Raw genomic sequence first — 23614 nt, 5'->3', positions numbered from 1 at the left:
CAGTTGTCATGGATACGCTATGGATTAACCTAGCAAGGCTGGATCATTCTTCTATTGGAAATGCATTCCCATATATGCAGAGTGAATGACGAGGGACCCTCCCTCCATTCAGTCTCCTTGAATTGCCCGCAGCCACAGAAGGAAAGAAATTCCTTTACACAAGAAATTAACTCCTTCCCTTCTGCTTATTATACCCCTACAAAACTACAGTAGAGTTTAAAAGGGGTGTGTTATTTTCATCTGGACAAGTCATGAGAGATTGTGCCTTGAAAGTCATTAAAACTTATGCTGTATTGTGCGTAAGCCCCTTGGTATTAAACATACATATAGGTGCAAAACAAGATCCTCCCTAATGACTGCAGACTGCTGGCATCTTAAATCCAGATTGATATGTAGAGGGTCTAATGTCCTTAATGCATACAAACAATTTTGATGACAAATCTGCCAAAACCCACCTAGCATTTTTGTCCTTTTCTATTTTTGTACAAGCACACATAGCCGCAGTTTCTCCCCCTCTTTATGAGTAGAATGCTCCCCAGGAGCTGGTGCGGAGGCTGAAAATGATAGAAGCTCACTTCTGATACATCTTATGAAAGCCTGTTTGCTCCTTGACATGGCTACTTACAGTCACAGTGAGTGCTGCTTTAATTGAATGTGAGTCATTGTGTAGGTGTACCAGCACACACCGTTGCTGAACTCCAAGCTGTGTCTGGCATCAAAGAACCAGACAGCTTATAAAGATGGTTTTTCTAGTCTGCCACCTTCCCATAACCAGGGTATTCTCCAAAGGGCTTACCTCACAGTATGTTTTCCTGGCTCAGATCACCCTCAATACATCAAGTGAATCGTTGGATGCAAACAAAACAAACATGCTATATTAGTTCACATTTTAGTCAGTCTGTTCCTGAAAGGTAAAAGCTGACAAGGCTAGAGTGAATCGGCAGCAGTACAGAGATGTATGCAGGTGTGCAGCAAATATTGGACAGGTTATTTACCATCGAGTACAGAACGCTTTGCTGGTGGCATTGCAGTTGCTCGACTCAACAGTACTTTAAATGACCGTTATTTGTAAGTATTTGCAGGTTCTCTCATAACTGGTTCAATCTTACAATTTCTATAAAATGTACTCACCCCCTGTAAGTTTTCAAATTATATATTTATATAGCGACAACAAGTTATGCAGCTCTTTGAATTACTGTATAACTGGGGTCTTGAAATTCAACAAGCAAGGGTTACAGAATACAAGTGGGTTAAAAAACTTTGCAAAATGTTGGTTATTATTTTTTTTTTTTTTTTTACACTGATCAACTGATTTTCATGTATCTTCATTACAATGCAAAACACATGTAGCTGGAAGGTACAACTTCTGCTGAGTCCATATTTGGTATTACCCTACACCAGGGATCCCCAACCTTTAATACCCATGAAGCCACTTTCAAATGAAATGAAAAAACTTTTGGAGAGCAACACAAGTATGAAAAAAGTTCCAGGGGTGCCAAATAAGGGCTATAATTGGCTATTTGATAGCCCATATGTTGACTGGCAGCCTACAGAAGGCTCTGTTTGGCATTATACTGGGTTATTACCAGGAAATTAAAAATAAGCACCTACTTTGAGGCCACTGGGAGCAACATCGGTGTGATGAGCAACATGTTGCTCATGAGCCACTGGTTGGGGATCACTGCCCTACACCATGAAGCCAATAGCAACTCCATGATAAAACAATTGAAAAATCAGTGGATGTATATAAGAATTGTCACTCAAGTCACTGAATATTCCTTGAGTGCAGTTAAATCAGTCATTCAGAAGTGGTTAGAGTATGACACAGCTGTTACTGTGTGTACAGTAAGGAGACTAGTGAGGGAAGCCTCAAAGAGACCCATGACAAGGCATTAACACCCTCTGTGACAGAGATTGGTGAGATTATGCATACAACACCTGTTGCCTGGGTGCTTCACTATTTGCAGCTTTATCTCGCTCGGTTTGCATTTGTGAGACTAGAAGAATACTCTGTGGTCTGATGCAACCAAATTAAGCTGTTAGAGTCCAGATCTTAATCCATTGGAGAATTTGTGCTTTGTCCTGCTAAAGGGTTTTCACTCATGAACACCCATGTAACATGATGGAACTTAAGTTGTTTTACAAACAGTGATGGAACAAAGAAATTTGTCCAATAAATTGCATTCTCTTTATAGATTGATTGGATTCTTCAGCGCTGCATGGCGTGCATAGTAAAGGGAAAAGAGTGACTGCCTCTTTCTCATTAATATGTTTCTAATCCAATTTTGTGTCTCAGGTTTTTTTCCTCACATTTGCCATACCCCTTTGCAGCAAACTTATATTGGAACAAAGCTTGTTCTCTCAGCCTTTCTGAAGATGCAGTGCAGTTCTGGTGGGGTTGCTTACTCCTAAAAATAGCCTCTTTGTCAAAAGAGCCAAAATTTAATTATTGTAATATATGTAACAAAACCAGTTACAGTAATCTTTGCAGATTCACACTATCCAAGTATAGTTGTGACAATTTAGTGGGTGCAACTTGTTGCTTTTGATAACCAAAAAAAGCCTTTGGGAAGAAGGTTGAAAACTGTTGTTCTGACGATTTTATGGTGGGATTACTTAGCTCTGAGTGTGGCAAATGTGCAGTAGCTCATAAAGTTACCTTTCCAGGCAGCAGCTAAACATGTGAGTATTTTTATAGCTGTGCCCTAGTCAGTAACAACCTAAGCTTAAGCAATATCCAAGTTGTTGATCATTATTATACTATTACACTCCTTTTTCACTGTGGTCAATAGTGCAGTCTTTGTGCAATGACCCTTATCTGGGGGCTTATATTGGGCATGTAGCAAACAGGATGCAGCTCCAATTCATCTACAAATGTTATTTCATTTGTAACTACAGTCTAATGCGGTTATCCACTACCTTTATTGCTCTAGCCTTTATTAAAACTCCCATAATTTCTTCTTGTTAAACTTACAATGCCTTTTGCTATCCAAACTCAGATTTCCAAATGGATTTGAATATGCACTTTGTGGTTTATGTAATGAACAAAGGCATACTTTGTTACAAGGGGCAATTTTGATGCTGTAAGTGCCACCTTTTAAGTGGTCTAAAACATGGTCCTAAAGTTTAACATTGTAATCGTGGGGCAGGCTAAATATTTGGTGTTGTGAAGAAAAGTGAACATTTGCAAGTTGAGTTTGAAGGGAGGGAATGAAACACATGTGCAGTATGAAGCAAAGAGGGAAAGGAAGGGAGAATACCTTTTTAAAGATGGCTGCCTGTTCAAGAAAACAGAAAATGTGTGACTGAGTAAATATTTGATTAGATGAACCAAAAGTGTACTAAAGTACTATTGGGCAGTATGCTTTTTAAATTAGACTTGCATTCTCCTTTAAAGCAAGGACTGCCACTTTTTTCCACCTGCGGACCAGGAAGGCAGTGGTGACGTAGCAGAGGCAAAGGTGTGGGTGAATGGGGGGATGGGTATGGGGGGTAGCTGAGTTGGGAGGAGAGGTCCTGCTTACAAAGAGCAGTTCTAAGCACAAATAAGTGAGTGTCTCAGGGAGAAAACTTTTGAGTGGCATTACAAATTTAACGACAATTACATTTTTTATACCAGCACCCCTAGGTGATAATTTGCCAACTAGGCTGGTGAACTACTGGCCTCCCTTTGTCAGGTGTAGACCCCCTGAAATGTTCTGTGTGGCATAACTAATAAACATAGTAATAAACATAGTAAATCCATATTGGGGTAAAACAATCCTTTGGGTTTATTTAATGTTGAACTTTCTTTACTTTTTTACTTTCTTTACTTTTTATATATATATATATATATATATATATATATATATATATATATATATATATATATATATTATAATATAATATATTCTTACAGTATGGTGGTGGTGCAAAATATTGATAGATCCGTTATCCTCTCAGGTCCCCTAGTTAATAGGTCTTATAACTTCAGTGCCTTTCCCATCAACAGCTTTTTTTTTTTTCTTTTTTTTTCTTTTAAAACCATTGCTGCTTCTGTAAATATGTAATCACCATGAGTTAACTTTTTCTTATGGATGATTGAGCTATAATCAAGTTGCTATTCCTAGTCATTGACCTTGATCATCCTGCAGGAAATTTCATCATTACACATTGTACAGTCATTAACACAATATGCTCCTATTATTCATGCATCTCCCCATGGACCTCTGCATGTGCCACCTCTGGAGTACTCTTCCTATTTGTCTCGCTGTCACTGAAATTCCCTCCCTTGGATAAAGTACTGAGGATGCTCTGTGTACATAGCCCTTTCTCCGGTCAAAAATAATCAGTTATGAATCTTAGTTTCTGGTCTTAGAAAATATATATATATATATATATATATATATATATAGAACTGGTGGAGAGTAGGCACTCACGTATAGTCAGAGCACCATGCGCCTGGGTGCAGTATATTAGATAAATGTAGCACAAGTCAAAACAGATGCCGCACTCACAGGACTTAGTGAAAAAATGAAAATTACATTAATTTATGAAGACACGTCAATCTAACGTTTTGGCCGTATCCACAGCCTTTCTCAAACTGAACAAAGAAATTACAAACCCACACTTAAACCCAAATTGGCGCCAAAATGTAGCTGATGACGTCACACAATGTATGGCCAATCACCTATCACCATCCGTGCATGCATAAATACAAAAGTAAAATGTAAAAAGATCGTTTAAATCAAAACTTCTGTGAATAACCCTAAATACTAATAAAAACAAGAGAAAGAAGCAAGGGAGAGAAAAGAGAAAAAGGAAAATTGAAACAAGGTGCAGGAAGTCGACCCGTCTAGCTGAACTGCAACTCACACAATTTACTGAGTATATCGGGAAAGAAAATGAGCAGGGCCAAGTGGACTAGTAAAAGGGCAAAGCTAGGTGTTGGTGGTTTGCTCCGTGGTGAAAAATAGCCATAAATCAGGCTATGAAACTCCTGTAAAGTATTGTATGCTGTAGTAGCGGGTTGCCATAGTAACCGCGACGCTCAATTTGATTCAACAAGGGAGACGGGTCCAGCGCGTGCGGTAAGGCATTGTAGGAAGCACCCCAAAGAAGTTAGCAGAGGGACTAAAGGTCTGAGGCACACGATCTTACCACCTTGATAACGGTGGCCACGCTTGTACCTGATCGTGCTCTCCTTTGTGGGAGACGGCCGTAGTTGCCTGGCAGCGGTAGTGGGATAGGACGTCCAGTGAATATATATCGATAGCTGTAGAGAGAGTCCACACTCACAGGTCTTATCAAAAGTGTAGAGGTGTTTATTCAAATCAACATGTAACGTTTTGGCTGCATCTGCAGTCTTTCTCAAAAGAAGTGTATGGTTTGTCCCTGAGGAAGAGCACTGGTTGTGCTCTAAACGTTGGAATTTTTTCAATAAAAACACAGACATTATAATATAATATAATGTCTGTGTAGTTTTCAAAGTTTTTAGTCCATACTTTCCAAATGTTAAACGGATGACTGCCCAGTTACAGAACACATGTAAAATGCTTTTACCTCTAGTACAAATCCTTACCTTGTGCCGAACAAGGTTAAGGTTAAATATTTGCTTTCATTCCTCTACTGTCTTCTATAGTATTTTTAGTAGATTGGTGTTCTTTAACACAGTTTATCTAGGAATATTATCTAAGAATATTTTAGCTTTCATTTATCTTCCTTTGCTTAACGTCATACTTGGCTGTCTGTAGCAAACTGCCATTACAAAACACACTGAAGAGGTGTTGGAAACTGGCTTTGTCTTTCCAACTGAAACTTAGAAACTTGAGCTGTTAAACATATGCACTCTGTAACTGAGTCCTTTGATAGGTGCTACTGAATACTGTAGGCACCATGAGTTATATATGTTCCCCTTCTGCCCCCATAAAATATGCATTCTAAAGGGGCAGATTTATCAAACTGTGTAAATGGAGCTCACCACAAAAAAACTCAGCCACTTTTTATTTATTTTTTTGGGGCTATTTAGTATATTTATACAATGGTAAACACTAACTTTTACTCACTGATAAATACGCTTCCTAAAATCCAGTATGAATGAATAAAAAAAGTGGTTGAGTTTTTCTATAGTGAGATCTAATGTCACACTAAATCTGCCTCTAAGTTTACTGTTTAAAGGAGAAGGAAAGGCTAAGTCACTGTAAGGTGCCAAAATGTTAAGCAACCCCAATTGACTTTAATTGCTTACCTTTTACCCCAGCCTGTGAGAAGAAAACAGCACCGGGTACCTGTGAGCAAGTGTCTCCTCTTCCTTCTCTCTCTCCACACGCTTGTGCATGCGCTTTTTCACTCTACTGCGCATGCACCGGCCCCGGGATTTAGAAGACAGAAGAGGAAAAACTCTGCAGCTACCCTGGCTGTTTTTTTTTAGGTTTTCTCCTGACAGGAACACCAGCCTGGGGTAAAAGGTAAGTGATTACAATCACTGGGGGATGCCTAACATTTGGCACCCCCCAGTGATTTTTACCTCTCAATGCCACAGCGATAGTGTTTAGTTAATCTGCATGAACTAAGAAGTGATTAGGCTTGCAGTTCAGTATTTTGTGTGTTGCTGTTTACACTTCAATTAGTGAAATATGTTTTAGATATTTGTTGAATTACCTTTATTTATCTTTACTGGTATTTGATACACAAGCTACTGATGGCCTGTTCTGCTAGTCCAGTACCAATGGGGCACAATTCTCTGGTTGGGAAATGGTGCTTTTTGCCTTTCATGAAACAGCGGTGAATCCCTAACATATGCTTTTTGCAATATGCGTTTGCTCTCATTCACACCTCCATTTGCTGTATAAACATATTCCCATTGTTGCCAGTGATTACAAATTCCATTTATTTCATCCTAGTTTAAACAGAAAATAAAGCAAACCGTTTTATTGTTGTCAGTCCTTGGAGGAAGCTGCCTGCTGTCTGCTAACCATGTTACTTAGATTGCTACAAAGAAGTGATCAGTGTTGGCTCTCTTGGTTTTGATTTTATAATAAAAATGCAAACACTTCTTGAGTTATATTTTTAATACAATCTCTGCTTTACAGAGTTGTTTTTTTTTTTTTTTTGCATACACAGTAGAAAGAGCAGTGGTTTGCAGTGTACTTAAGCTTGTGCATTTTTGGGTGCATTGTCATGTCCTCCTGCAGTCATTTGTATCATCTCTGCAAAGGTATTTTTTCTTCTTCAACAATGTGCCTATGAATCAGTAGAATCCTGTAGAATCTTAAAACAGAGAATTGCCAGGAGTCCAGATTGTTATACAGATATGGAATCTGTTACCCAGAAACTTTGTATCCAGAAAGCTACAAATTACTGGAAGGGCATCTCCTGTAGGCTGAAATCATTCCTTTTTTTGAAAATTTCCTTTTTTTCCTGTAATAATAAAACAGTACTTGTATTTGAGCCTAACTAAGATGTAATTAATCAGTTATTGGAGGCAAAATAATCCTATTGGGATTATGTAAATGTTAGGTATGGAGATCTAAATTATGGAAAGGATGTCTCTGACTTCTCTGGAAATCACACAGGCGTCTCTGCTCTTCTACTAATTTTGTCTTTCTTGCTTTCCCATGGTGGTGTTGAATGGAGCCAGTGTCTACTTCTAGTGATGTGTGTGCACCTATGTTTGAATATGTAGGTCTGTTTGTGTTTTGTGTGCAGTATGTATATACATATTTGTTGTGCTCTTGCATACTTTCTTTTCAGCATTCTTTGCTCTTATGGTTTTTGTCCCAGTCTGCTTTTTTTAGGCCTACCAACCAGATTTCAAATAAGCTGTCTCCTTTTTTTCCATGGTAGCAGTTGAGATACAGATGCCTACAGACATGCTCTTTGTGATGTCTTTTAGCTGATAGTAGCTTGTTTTCCACTGTAAAATTCTGGTCTCCGAGAAAGTCTGACATTTAATGCATAAGCTATTCTGAAAGGATGTGGGGGGGAGAGGTATGAGTAATCTGAGATAACAGCAACACATTTTACCAGATTTCTTTTTAAAAACATTCAGAATGGGGACTTGTTTGCTTACAGTCAGTTATACAATGATTTATTTGGAACAAATATAAAACGAAATTCCTAAAAGGGGGCCCTAATAAATCCAAAATATTTTCTATAGTTCTAGTTATGCAAAATAAGCTTACAGTATATAAATTATAGAAATCTTAATTCCTTCAGTCCTGAAAGTCACAAAGGCTGTTAAAAAAAAAAATAAAAACAAGTTTCTGCATTTTTCTTTACAAGCTGAAACATTCACTGCATAAACTGAAAAATGTTTCAAGATTTTGCTTTCCTTTGAAGCACTAAACTAATATTTAGTTGTATAACTGTTTCTGAGAACTAGTGCACATCTTTGTTGCATAGAGTCAACCAAATTCTTGCACCTGTGAACAGGTATTCCAGCCCCAGGATTATTGGTCTACATTCCACTAATCATCTTGGTTTTGCATCAAACTGCATTTTTGATGTCACCCCACAAGTTTTGTATTGGATTAAGGTCTGGGTATTGGGCTGGCCACTCCATAATGTCAATCTTGTTGGTATGAAACCAAGATGTTGCTCGTTTACTGGTGTGTTTGGAGTCGTTGTCTTGTTGAAACACCCATATCAAGGGCATTTCCTCTTTGGCATAAGGCAACATGACCCCTTAAGTATTTTGATGTATTCATGCAATAAATTGGCCTTACACCATAGTATGAGAAACAAACCCATATCAAAATGCTTGTTCCACTGTGCTTAACAGTGTACTGTGGCTTGAATTCACTGTTTGGGGGTCATCAGACAAACTGTCTGCAGCCCTAGACCCAAAAAGAACAATCTTGCTTTCATCAGTCCACAAGATGTACTATTTTTCTTTAGGCTAGTCACTGCGTTCTCTGGCAAATTGTAAGCTATTCGGCACAGCTTTTTCTCAACTGTGGTACTTTGTGGGGGCATCTTGCCCATAGCTTGGCTTCACATATACTGTAAGTCTTCTAATTGCAACAGTACTCACAGGTAACTTTAGACCTTCTTTGATCTTCCTAAAGCCGAGTCTTTGCCATTTTGGCTATTCTATCCATTCGAATGGTAGTTTTCTGTTTTCTTCCAAGTCTTTCAGTTTTTGGTTGCCATTTTTAAAGCATCTGAGATCATTTTAGTGGAGCAGTGTATCATTTTCTGTATTTCTTAATGTTTTCTCATCCAATCAACTTTGATTAAAAAGTACACTCTTCTTTTAAACAAATTATGGAACAAACCGTTCTACCCAGATTTTCGGAGAGAAAGGCACTCAAACTAGCCTACCTTCCTTCCTTAAATAAGGGCCGTAATTGACACCTGTTTTTCACAGAACGAATGACTTTACTCATTAAACTCCACACTGCTATTATTTTTAACAATAATCTATTATGAGCAAAAAATCTGTATCCATTAAAAAAAAAAAATATTGAATCAATTAATGATAAAATTACACAGAATCGGAAACATGCATGTCATGACTGTTGGGTCTGCTGGTTTTCCATTACTCTACTACACCTACTTGCAAATTATTTGGCATATAGAAATGGCAAAAACAGTGATTGATCAGGTTAGTGATATTGGACTGCTATTATTCTGAACACATCTGTACCTTCTATAATCATATGAAGGTATAATATCAAGCAGCATGACTTTATTCAAGTCATGAAACAGGGAACATTTACAATCCTTAATTTTTCACCTGATACAGGGAGCATCACTAAGCACTGATTATATGTGATCAATTCTAAGAATGGTTTATAGTGGTTTTGTATTGTGTACATATACTGAAAAGAACATGTTTCATAAGTGCTGTCCATTTGCCTGTGTGTGGTTTGTATGGGTATTTATATTTAATTGAATGTGATTGACTTAATTTCATAATTAATGTTTCAATTCCCTGTGCGTGAGGTGCTAATAACATCAGAGATTCCCGGTGAAGGTGGTTCTGGAAACAGAGGCGTTAATTTATTATTAAATATTTGGGCAGCTTCCTGCTGTCTCTCTTAGTAAGGTGACATTGCATCCAATCTCTTATAACTGCTCTCTCTCTCTCTGAGCCTATTAAGTAATAAAGTGGAGTATCCTCCCCTCCCCTTGTTCCCAAACCTGCTGCTCATTGCATGATTTTGAAGTGGCAAGTCAACAAATTGTGTCTCTGCCGATGCCCAGAGCTGCTTGGCTGGCTGACAACTTCATATGACTTGCTCTGCAATTGATGGAAGGGAAAAGCCTTTTATTATATTTACTTCACCAACCCTTAGTCAGCCAAATTCTTGGTCTCCCTAATGTAAATGTGATGGCCCAGAGCCATCAAAATGGATTGCTCAGTAGGATTAAGAGTCTACTCTGGTGGCACTCACTGCCTGCTGCGCATCTTATCTCCGCTCTTATTTTAGGAAAAGTAGAATTGGTACTGACCTCTTCTGACCAATACTGTGTATTTATTACAGGAGTTTAGCAAAAGCACAAGTAGAATTATATAACAATAGAGTGAGAGTGGTAGCAGTGATTTATTTGTGGAGGCCATTTTTACAGTTGGTTTGGATGCTATTTTTTCATCAGTGTATTATTGAATGACGTACAGGTACCACAAATGATGCTTTAGTGTTTTTTAGTGGCTTTTTCTAAACAAGCTAAATCTCCCACATGATCTTTTTTATATGGGAAGGCAAAGAGGTGTAGTCTAGTAGTACACTATTCCGCTGCCTCATATGTAAAATCACTGTTATATGGTTTAGTAAGACCTCATAACAATTATACTTCTCTAGGGATATCTATAATTTGTTGTTTTAATTAAGAGAGGATTTTCAAACTATGTAAGAAAGTCAGTAGAAGATGGTTTCCCAAATCATAGTGAAAATAGACTTGTATATACGTTGTGTTTCTAATAGAAATGTAAGACTTGTCCAAATTTACAGAGAGCACAATTATACAGTTACTTGCCATTAGTTTAACACAATCCTGACCCACCTGTCTTTAGGGCCAAATGCACTGGATCTGTGCATCCATCCTTAGGGCCAATTAGTTATATTTAAGGGTAAATGCTTTCTTTGTTGTCTTGAATATTGCCAGAAATACCAAAAAGTGCCTGTTGCCTTAATGTTTTAACCTATGTAACCATGTTATGAACTATGACTCCTAAATAAATGCTGGGTTGCAAAGGGACATTCAGGCAGTGTCTACAAAACCTTTCTCTAGCAGACAATAGAAGAATATCTTAAATGACTAAAGCATATCATTTGATAGTTTTTCTTTTAGTTGGAACCTGGATAGCTCCAGAACCTTCTTGTGACAATGGGCTAAAGCTAATTATATTGGGTTTTTTTTTTTTCATTTTTTTTTTTTATAGGCATTAGTTGGCAAGCAGCAATTCATTGTGTTGTGTTTAAGGTTTTCTTAAGAGCATTTTAATAACCAGCATGACTCAGAATGCCGTGTATTGTTACCTCTGTTGGGTGCCCCAAGGTTACAAAGGGATGGAACTGAAAGACCTCTTTGCCGTTGCATGTGTTGCCCATTAGTATATAATGATCATTACTTTCTGTGTGTAGAGAACAAAAATTCACCCTTCTGAGTAATAATAATGAACATGAACCAAATGTGGCTGCTAATTTAGTGCTAAAAAGAAATGAGTTGAACTTGGATAGTTAGCAACACCTCTGCTTTAAATTAGCCTGTTTTCTACAATCTAAAGATTGGTCCTGCTATTGCCACATTAGGCCCTCGGGCCAAGCTGTTTTGTCAATTATACTTTAAATGTGCTGACTGCAACCTTCTGTCTGCTGTGTGTTAAAGTGTTAGCACCCAGGAGGCCACGGGTTCAAATTTTCTCTTTAAAGATTCAGTCATGGCTCCCACAGTATATGGCAAAAATACCCACTGTAAACAAAATGATGTGTTTAACAAACACAGCAGAAAAAAAAAATCTTGTCTACACTGTAAAAGGGATAAATGTGATCGTTCTAATCCGTTTTCCTTGCAGAAAAGGCAGTTAATTATTGTTTCTATAGGAAATGTTCTGGCCTGCACCATGGCTGATTTTATGTTGCTCCCCCCCCAATATGAGCACCAATGTGAAAAGCCAGCACTTTCCCATCTTAGAAATATAAGAGCATGACCTGAAATCCCAATACTCCAGATGCTTACTGAATTGATGCATTTTGTTTAATTTATACACATTGTTCTATTGTTTTCTCACACCTTCTCACAGCAGTTGTGGATGGTGGGTGATGAATGGATGGCTTGCCTTGGACGTTTGCCTTGCATTGGCTCTGCTTTCCACAATCCAAGTGCAGATTATAATTCTCATTTAATTAATGATAGTCTTTGCTGTACTACTTAGTTCTGCTGTTCCTATACAGGTGCTTCCCAATATTTAAGGTTTTAGTTGCAGCATGAAGTTGTCTGTCAGTCTTCTGCAGGTGAACATGTGGGATGAGATTCTGTGCAGCACTGACTGAAAATGTTTGATAAAAGGCTAGGGGTGAGGGGGGGTGATCTATTTAGTCTTTTAGCAAGGATGGAGGTCTTTTGGATTTTTTATTTACGTGCACATTTACCTTTGGGTCTTAACTATGAGCTTGATGTTACATGTTTTACTTGAGAGTAGAAATATACAATAACTGTAAATAACTAAAAATTTCGAACAATGTGTGGTCTGCATCAAAATGTGAAATTTTGTGTAGTACTCTACAGTAAAAAAATGTTTTCTTTTCTCTACTGTAAAAAATTCTAAATGATTCTAAAAATTTTGAACAATGTATGGTCTGCATTAAAATGAATATAATTGAACTCCACTAGCATAATGGGACTATATATATATTTTTAACAGCTATTTGCAATGATATTGTAAAGTACAGTATAAATAAGTTGTCTTGAAAAGGACTTCTTTTTTTGAAAAAACGTGCAAAGTATGAACGCATTTTACTTAATGTTTATACTCTTAAAATGTAGCCAATGGACAGTGAATGGTTGAAAGTTTTCCTTTTTGTGATTTTGACACAATATATATTTATCTTTTACTGGCATAGTATTCATTATACAGAACCCTGCTAATGTTTTTTTAAAAAATGAAAAACCCTGTCAATGTATTTGTAACATTTTTGATATGTAGGGAGTGGTGTCTCCCTTTAAGTAATAATGGTTTTAATGAAGGGTGGGGAAACTTTGTGCTTAAATATGTGCTTTGGAACCGATGGGGTAACAACTGCCTATGGTACCGGCAGGGTACAAAGGTGGCATTTTGTGGGGTTTGTATGTTTTTAATGACTTTTTGAATAATAAAAATGTGATTTTTCTTTTGTGTTGAGTCTGGGATACGTTTGATATATTTGCTTGATTTGCACTTTAAATCTCAGGACTGTGTCCCATTTACTCCCATTGGCCTCTTTTGACTGGCCATTTAGGATACTTTGTTATGTTTAAGTGTAAATCATAGTACAGCTTGTATAAACAACATTAAAATTTGATTCCTGCATCTCTTTCCTGTTACATTTTATTAACCCATGCTTAATTTTATTTGCACCTGCTGGATTATTTAGTACCTGGGGAATTTGTATTTAGTGATTTGCCTGGAAGGTGTGAGCAGATGCAGTGGAGAGATGCCTTTTGGTTTTCTAGATTAGATGTCGGTCAGTGTTTCTGTAGGCCTGTAAGTCACCCATTTAACAAGGGCAGCTTTTTCCCTTAGGCAGAGTGCTGTTGGAAAAAATGAATCTGTTTGGTGAGTAACATGAGTAAAGAAGTCAATATGCTGTAGCTTAAGAGTTAGGAGTGAAATTTTAACACTGCTAATGGCAAACAAGAGAAATGTTAAGTTGATTTAGCCACTAGTTGTAAATACTGATGAGCTTGCCTGTTCTGTAGTGGAAGGTCATTTATATTTCATAGGTCTAGTTCAGGAATTGTTAGTGTGGGAACCTTCAGATCATTCAGAATGCTATTTCTCAGTAGTGTGAAAACTGCTGAGCATTGTAGTTCTGGCACTGCTACCCTTTTGTTATCCATGAAGTGGACACCTCAGAAAAACTGCCTAAAGCCCTTGGGTAGATTACCCTTGATGTGGTCTTGAATCCTCTGATCATGTTCCTAGCCCTGGTGTTTCTTGTTACAACTAAAGTGGCAACAGACCAATACTAAAGAGGCCTCAGAATTTAGTTTTGTTCACATTTTATTTATTTTTTTGCTGAGCTTTCATCTATCAATGTGCACTAGAAACACAATCCATACATGTGCCAAATAAACCCCACTTGTGTTCACACCCCCTCTTTGACCTTTAAATTATCCTTTATATTCTCTAAAGGCTAAAACAGAAATCGATGGCTTTCATTTCAGATGCTCTTGGAAAAACTAATAGAAATTGTTTAATAACTTGCTAATGTCTTGTTGCTTTCTCTTCTAATGCTCCTTATGATTGCACTTAGTGTAGCTAATAGAGGCAGTCAGAATCTAGTGATTGTGCTGTTGTGGTTCCCTGTTAGCAAACCTGCATCTTGGGTACATTATGCCTGTTATAAAATAAAAATTTTTTAAAAAAAATTTATTTGGGCAACAAGAAGCAGAAATGACAGATGTCTAGGGAAGCATGCATTTTCTATTAAGTTACTTAGAAAGCGAAACAGCACACTTCTTCCACACCAATATTTTCAGTTATTCGGTGCAAATTTCAATAATAATCACGTGTTACAATATTTACCACTCCGTAATAAACCGCACTAGTCAGAAGAATTTATTTTATGAGAAAATGCCTTTATGCCACGATGGCCAAAATGTGGACAGTACAAGCAATGTTTCAGGCCGCAACCAGCCTTTTTTCTCAAGTTATGCATGGAAGGGTTCTCTAAGAGATAAGAAGATTCTAGAGGCTGAGGGATTTCCAGATGTGTATAGTGCCTAAACATTTAGTGGTATAAAATTATTTACCGGTTCTAAAGTTTGTTTTTTTTACCTATATTTAAAACTGGTTTTCCTCAACACCCCAATTGGCAAATGTTAAATCTTCTTCACTAGCAGTGAGCTAAAACATTTTTTTGTGTACCCCCATATGGTCTGTTGTGTGTTAAAAACATTGCTGCATGAAGCAGAGTGAAGTGACACTTGAGAAACATCCTAGTTTAAATGTTATAGAAAAATACAATAAATCCAAGTATTAAAGGAAAACAAAAACATCAACTCAGTATTAACTCGGTTTAGTTTTTTCTGTCAACTGATGTCTTCCTTAACAGCCCAAGGTATTCTGGGGTTTGTAGGTTAGCAAATAAAACCACTAATTATAATATGTTGCTATGTTAGGGAAAGTAGCAGGCATGTTCTTGGCATGCAACATTAGTTGCTTTCTCAGAAGTGCAAAACATTCTTTTATAATTTTGCGTATAGGTGCAGTTTTATTGCAATCCTTACTGTTACTGTATTATCTCTGCTTCACACATGATGATTTCCAAGTCTTTGGATGCTCGGTAGCTGGATATTGAGACCCGAAGGCTTTAGATCTTTTAAAACTGCATGTCACAGAATGCCAGTTGGTTAGGGGAGGATTTTACCACCATAGGTGATGGGAAAATATTTAAATCCCGCTAACAAGTAGATCATTACAAGGGTCTGTAGTTTTAATAGACATGACTGAATTTCACTGTCTAAATTAAAGATTAATTTACAGTTTGTTTTTTTTTTAATTTTATTTTGTTCTGCTACATTCCAAACTAATCTGCATTTATTTAAGAGCAACTCATTATTTCCATCTGTGGTTTTTGATAGTGTGTAATTTATTCCTATCCGATCTCTCCAGTGTATTTAATGTTTAACTGGGTTTAAAAGGGGCAGTAGACCACCTTGTTCAACATAAGTTCAATGATTAGGGCTTGTGCTGGGCATACTTTTTGTAATTATCTTACAAGGACCAAACAGTCGCTTCAGTTTCTAAAGTTTGCCCAATTAGGCTCAAGATATAACCCACAGATATTTCATAACAAAAACAACAGGCTAAAACTATTGTTCAGCACAAGCCCTAGTCATTGTCTGATATCCAGCATAATAAACTTGTGCAGTAACCACGCTGTTCTCTGTTGGGCTTTGTTATTCCACAGGCATTGAGTGCCCACGAGGTTCAAGGAACATGCCTAGTGGAGTACAAGAAGGTGAGCCATTCAGTGAAGAGGCAACACTATTCACCAAGGAGTTGGTGCTTCAGAGAGAGGTAAGACACCAACCACATGTAAATCCATCTTGAATTGTATTCACATGCCTTGGAATCCTGTGTACCTATGTATATGAGCATAAATATTAAAATATACATATTTACATTTATATATGCTGCATTTTAAAGTTAAGCAGTACAGTCCCAATATTAACAGCTCAGCTCTAATGCACTGAATGCCAAAAAGATACAATGTTTCTTAAACTTTACAAAAATTACTGGGCATTAATCCCAGAATATTTAACAGGCAACACCTGCACTTAGATACAATTGTAAGCTAATTGTAGCTTAAAGGGTCTCTTGGGGGATCTAAGACTTGTATTTTAAAGGGCAATCTCACTTTTTTTTTATTTTAGCAAAACTGTAATAACATATAAAACATGACCCCAAAATCCCCCAAAAATGTGTTCAAACTTTAAATAATCTGTATAAATAAATATATATATATATATATATATATATATATATATATATATATATATATATATATATATATATATATATTTACATATATGTGCTCCTTTGAGTAATATATATATATTTTTTTAAATGACGTAGCAGTGAGTGGCTGCTTTCAGTATTAGGCAGCCTTTATCCTTTTAAATGTTACTTACCAGAAACAAATACTGCTTTGCATCTGGCCAAACAACATTGCAGGTTGTAATGAACAATTTGGAACCACCGGACATTTGTTATGACACTTTTGGTCTGTGTAATTGTCCTAATGTTACAACCCCTGCCAAATGATAAAAACTATACCCCACACCCACCTGACTGAGACACATTTTATATATTTCTTTGTGTGCATTTGCTCTGCACAGAAGTCTTTATTTGACTAATGTCTCAAGGTTTGGTGCATTAAAGAAAGAATTCATTTTTACTCTAAGTGCTAAAGAAATTTCTCACCATCAGCGAGTTTCCTTTGAGACACAGATAATACCGACTCTCATCTCTTTATATCCATTGCCGTGTAACCATAGCTTAGCAATATGACAATAAATTAAATCAAACACCATTTCACTCCTGCCCACCAGTTTGCTGGGGCGTCTTTCTCCTTGTTCTTAGCAAGGGTCTCTCTCATATGCTTTTGATATCAAGCTGTGACTATTCTAATGCATTTAACATGGCAGTTCTGGATAGATTTAGGATACTTATCTGCTAGTTTCTGTAAGATCCAACCATTTTTTAAACATATTTGGATTTTCTTTTGTATACCCAATATATTATATTTTTTATATTAAAAAAAATCAGGGTTTTTTAGATGGCCAACATCTGATTTGTGCAGATTGAGGTTTAGTTTTTCATGGTTTAATATTTTCAGGCACAGGAAAAAGGTGGTTATAATCTGGGAAAATGTAAAATCAAGGAAATGTATTGTATTATGTAATGGTCAGACCACAAAAACTGTGTAAAATGAGGGGAAACTTTAAAAACCAGGGTATGTAAATCTGAGGTTTTAATTTCACTACAAAGGGTTTTTGGGAAATAAAGGTCAGAAGCTGCTGCTTTTTGTTGGGATATCAGACATATGTTTCTTAATTATATCTGATTAAATTCTGCATCGTTCTTGCTATGTCTTAAATTTGCATAGATTAATGCATTTCATCCTGAACGTTGTATTATGTGCAGTCTTGTTACGCCATATACAGTAATGGTACCCTGGCCACGCATGGGATGATCAGTTGGAATTGCTACGGGGAATTTTGAGCAGCAATCTTTGGGGCAGCCAGTGAAATTCATTCAGTAAGTGAATCTGGTCATCAGTTGGCTCATTTTTTTTACCTTTTTGACTGATCAAAGCTGCTGTGATTGCAGTAAGGCTTGATCAGCTTGTTAGTGTAGAACAGTGATTTTTTTTTTTTTTTTTAAAAACCTTTTCCTTCATGGCTCCAGACACATTTTTATGTAGAAAGATGCAGTTCTGGCTAAACTAGTAAGTTCTCTTACTTATTAATGGTCTGAGATGTCTAGTTTGTCAGCAGGAAATGTGTAAGTGTGTTAAATTAGTAAAAAAAAAAAAAAATGCAATACTGCTGATGCATTGTAGTTGTTACACTACGGCTGGCTTGAAATCCTTAGGAATAGTTGACGAGGTATAAAATTCTGCATATGCATTCACATTATATTGGATTTTGCCAGGAGGAAGATTCATGTGTAGAGCCTGCCTTGTGCTATGTGGCTTGGTGCCCTGCTGTTCGTAACATACTCTAACCATATTTATTAGTAAAAGCCTTCTGGCTGTGCACAGCTTCAAAACCAAACGAGGTATTAATGAGCATGCACTTACTGCAAATGAAACTGCTGTGTGAAGCACTCGTATAACTAAAGCAAATTTGGTTTGCCGTAATTTCTGCCACAATGTGTCGATTTGGGGAGCAATCATGTAATGGCCATGCTGGAATATCACCTTTAGAGATTTTAAGCTGCTTCTGCAAGTCCTGGGAACTACATGCTGATTTCCTTTTTGTACAACACAGAAATGAAAATATTTAGCAAAGGGCAGTTTTTCAAAAATATTAGTGTTAACTATTTGCATACTTAGGATAGTTTGGTACAATAATTTACCTTAAATATATGTATTTCCCTAGTGGTCTTCCTTTTGTTCATGTCTTTACATTCTTCTGTTACCTACTAAATAACCTTCTCTTTTGTTTTGCATTTTTTTTTTCAAATTTAACTTCAAAGTGTCAGCAATGGTTTTGTTTCAATTCATCATTCACTGTTAAATGCACTGACCAATATAGCCTACAGAACATAAGCCGACCTGATCAGTGTACCAAGGCACCCTTGCAAATAAATATTTAAGTTCCTCTATGAGTACCACCTTCTAACATGCTGTTTCAAATATCAAACACTTGCACCTTAAGGATTCAGCAATTCAGCTGGGGTGTGTAGAGTAACCCTTTCCATAACACAACCACGTTTGCCGCTGAGAGTTTTCAGTAATTTGTGTAGTTCTCTTGCAAGGTGTTCTGAGAATCAATAGCAATTCACCTTTTCCCTTATTGATTAAAGTGACAGGGAGAAAAATGATTGTCAGAGCAAGCCCATTCATCATGCCATATTTGGTTACAGAAGAGCCCTGGCGTACTTTCAGGTCACATGCCTTCACTTGCCATCTTAGGTTTACCAACTAACCAGTCTAGAAATCCTTGTTTGCCAGCATTCAGTATGTCAAAATACTTATTGCAGATTTTTTTATCGAGCATTTAAAACTGCAAGTAGCAGCTACTTGTTGTGACTACTAAAATAGACCTTGCTGATCATTTACTGATAACTGTCTCTGCGTGTGTTTTATCAGAGGCAGTTCTCAGTTTTGTCAGGGTATTTTCTGGTGTTTAGTAGCAGTGACAAGTAGCTGCTACTAGTAGCATTGTGTGTCTTCATGTCTTCGAAGTTGAGCCACATTTACCTGTGTTAAAAAGGGCATGGCCTTTCATCATGTTGCTTGAATGTTTGCCATTTTATTAAACAAGAATTTCTAGGTTAACTGCATGCAGCCTAGTTTATTACAAAAAGTCAGTATGTCCTTTTTAAAAGGCCTGCCTAAAATGGATGGAGGTCAATGCTGTCTATGGATGAGCTGTACTTCCAAGAGCATCCCATAAAGTCTGTTTGGTACTTTATCTACCCAACTGTACAAGGGTTTTATAAGAACACAAATGTTCTTATAAATTTACTTATTAAAACACGACTGACAGTGGAAGAAAGTTGACAAATGTTATAGTTTGCACCAGTGCACAGTGTATGTGATAACATTTTTTAATGACAGTTATGTTTGCTCCAAAAGATTACGTCACCTTTAAGCAGTCCTAAAAAAGTTTTCAATGTACAATTAAAATTGTCAATGCAGTAAGTCTAATGAAAAATATTACATTGCGAATGCGTTTTTTTTTTCATTTACAACTTATTAAATTCCCCTGCATGGCTTGCTCTTGTTGCCTAACAGAAGGAAATAAAACCTCCTTTAACAAATGTGTTGCATGGTTTAGATCTTAAGGGCTCTTTAGTAAATGTTTTTCTCATATAATACTTACATTTTTGCAGAAACTGCTCTACAGATGCGGGTGCTTTGATGCCAGTGTTTTATTGAAGTAGAGCTGTGAAATATAGTACTGTCGCTACTGAAACAAAAACAGGCAAAACTATGAAGGATACATTTGTTTGCAGTCAGTACAGTAAATTGTTTATGGCAGATTTTTTTTTTTTTTATAAGTAGTGAACGAATAGTGGCTGCAGTTTGTCTAACTTGCTGATTTCCTTGCTTATTCCTAATGTGGATACAAAATGGGAGGTACAAACGGTCAGCCCGCCCATTGCTGGTGCCCTTTCATTCCTGCTGCTGCCCTTGTGCAGATATTTTCACACCAAGGAAGCACTGTGGGGGGCATGTATTTATAGCGCTAGATAGTGATAAATATGTTGCTAATTCCCCTATTTTTCTGTATGTTAGTAAATTAATAAGAAGCTGAGTATATTTTGGCATTTCCTAAAAAACACACAGGCATTGCCATCTGAACACCAGGCGTCAGTGTGTAAGATCTGGCATGTTTATATATAAGTTTTAGGTTAGTGTGTAAAGATCTCGTATAAAAGCAGCAGCTGTTTAAACATTCAAAATTGGGCTGGAAATTTATTTATTTTTTTTTTATATAAAAAAGCTGTTGCTATTAGTGATTGCTTGGGACACTTCCACATCCTTAAGGCTTCCCCACCTGACCATGCCCCCCACCTGTAGTGATGAACTAATCTGTCCTGTTCCCATCGGCACAAAAATTAGCGAAACAAGGAAAATTTCACTAAATGTGGGTACAATGTGACTGTTTTTATAAGTGCAACTTTTTTGTGGCCACGCCCTTTTGATGAGACTATGCCTTTTCAACATGACCATTCCCTTTTTTGATGGCATTGCCCTTTTGTGATGCAGCTGCGCCTTTTTTTTGATGTTCCGGAAACCGTTCGCTATTGGCGAAATGCTGAATTTCACTGCAGATCCATGCTTGGCAAAAAAATTTGAATCAGTACCATGTTTATTTGGAGTCATTGTTTCTAATGGGCAGCTATCTAGACTTAGGTTTAAAACCCTAGAAAGTGAACATCTTAAATAAATAAAAATCCCTGCGAAATCACTGTCATTTGACAGCATGAGTTCATATTATATAGGTCAGCTTGAAAGTATCACAACCTGTTGTGAATCTAATCTTTTAATTGAGAAGGTTTCTTCATGAGTCCAGTGCTCCAGCTGAGTGATTTTTGAGGGCAATTGTACAATGGACACAAATGTTCCCAGTTTTCTGTTGTCATTTAATGGGAAAGAAATTTGAACTCTAGGATACTTTCTTCACATTATCAACATAACAGTTCTACAACAAGCTTGCAGCGTACAAAAGCCTGTAGCGGATAGAGATATTTCATGGAGAAGGAATGCCCATGAAAAGACAGATTATAACAGTGCATTTATGGGCTCCAGAAATGGTGCATTCATTGCAAATATATTATCATTGACAGTATGCCTTGACTTACCTTTTTTGTCAAGGTAAAATATTAAAGTGCTGAGCCTGCAGAGAACAATCTGTATGTTGGGGATTTATCTGCTCTTTAAAAGCCTTAAAATACAGTAAAAAAAATGAATAAATGATAAGAAGCTGTCAGCTTTCAGGGCTCAGAGCAAGCCAGAATGGCTGGCAATCCTAGAAATCTGCAGTGTGTGATTCTGTAGGAGTTTTGTATCTTTGCATACTGTTTAGTTTCAGGAAGCCGTGGGGTGGTGGGGAGATTTCAGTACTTTCATCTTTTCATTGTCAGGGTAATGGGAATATGCAGAGCTGAGCTGCCCTACCTTTTAAATCTGTCTGAAGCTTTTTAACCAATTTACATTTTTAACACCGTATAACCTCTATTAGACTGTTAGGTTAGATGCAGTGCTGGATCTCGACACTCTGTAACCAGGGGAAAATTTGATAAAAAGCCCAAGTTACAAAGTAATTAATGCTTTTCAATCTCTACAGCTGTTCAGTACTAGATCCTGACTACAAATTCAATACAAATGTTTTACAGTACTAGAGAAAACGTATAGAGAATAGGTACCATGTGGCCAAGCAGAAGCTATAACTTAGCAGCAAACACCACATGGTGCAATCAGAGAATGCCAAAGGCTGTGGCTCAGTACCCTTCTAGCTCGTAGATAAACTACCACTGGTGCGTACAGGGGATTTCTAGCAAATTAGTTATACATTGAGGAGTTAGACCCTTATATCTGTCACGTCTGTAGTGATGTCTGGGTTGACCCACAACCCACATGACCCATGTGATTTACCCTTAGATCAGGTGCTTATGGTTAAAATCTAGTTGACCATTGCAGGTTAGGGTTTGGGTGCAGGTCAGATTGGGCATCAGGGTCGGACTGGGGGGTGCAGGGCCCACTGGGGCCCCCACCCGACGTCCTCCCCGAGCACGTATAAATTGTACGTGTCACGGGAGGAACAGTCAGTTGGGGGAGCGCCGGCAAGGGTCGGACTGGGCTGCCGGGGCCCACCGGGATTTTTCCCGGTGTCCCGGCAGCCCAGTCAGACCCTGCTGGGCATGTACGCTTTTCCTCTGCTCATGAAGTTTCCTCGTCATGGATCCTAATGCGCGCAGAGAAGTAAGTGTTACAGAGTGGAAAGTCGTGGGTGCGAAGCTTACAACGGCTACATTTTGCAGGTTTAGTTTTTCCTGACGTGCACATCACTATAGGTCTGATCATTGCAAATTCAAGAATTATCAAAGCATAAATGTGTGGTTAATTGACTACCATGGAAAATACTGGGCACTGTTTTAAAGTCAGCTGCGATATCAAGTCTGATTAATGGAAATCCTTAATTATCAGAGTCAGATGAGGTATCTGATAAATCTAAGTTCTCGAACTGGTCAGACATGGAAAATCTGCTTATTTTACTGGATTTTAAACTGGCTGTCATTTAGTCACCCATATACTGGTCCCATGGAGCAATGATCACTTCTTGCTTGATACAGATCTTGACTAACAACATTTTCTGCCTATTCCAATAAATATCTTACTGTATTTTGAGCTGATATCTTACTGGCAAAGGCAATTGCTGCCAGCAAATCTGTCTGTCTAGTCAAGGTTGAAAGTGGAAGGACACCACAATGGTCAGCCATTTGTATTCATGTGTTAAATATTGCCCCTAAAAATAACCTCTCTGGTAACCAATCTCTCTTTGCACATTATCATAACCCTTTATGAAACTGCTCTACAGCTCTGAAAAAGCCGTATATGAACAAATATATTCTGGATATTCAATTGGTGAGCTGCTAGCTGATGAAATCTACTTTCTGTACATGAAGCACAGTTTAAAATACACTACAATGCCATTCAAAGCTATTTAACTGTAACGTTTAACA

The 23614-nt window shown here is 37.4% G+C and overlaps 1 protein-coding gene across 1 annotated transcript in view; it reads left to right on the top strand.

Moving 5' to 3' along the window:
- snd1 (staphylococcal nuclease and tudor domain containing protein 1) overlaps nt 1-23614 on the top strand; it is a 387013-nt gene that overhangs the window by 239077 nt on the left and 124322 nt on the right. The window contains exon 16 of the mRNA NM_203852.1: nt 16101-16210. Within this exon, the coding sequence (NP_989183.2) occupies nt 16101-16210 (110 nt within the window). The remainder of the gene's footprint in view (nt 1-16100; nt 16211-23614) is intronic.

The sequence above is a fragment of the Xenopus tropicalis genome, chromosome 3 (assembly GCF_000004195.4).
Source record: "Xenopus tropicalis strain Nigerian chromosome 3, UCB_Xtro_10.0, whole genome shotgun sequence".
Classification (NCBI taxonomy): domain Eukaryota; kingdom Metazoa; phylum Chordata; class Amphibia; order Anura; family Pipidae; genus Xenopus; species Xenopus tropicalis.
The sequence above is the reverse complement of the archived record's forward strand: the minus strand, read 5'-3'. Positions and strand labels throughout refer to the sequence as shown.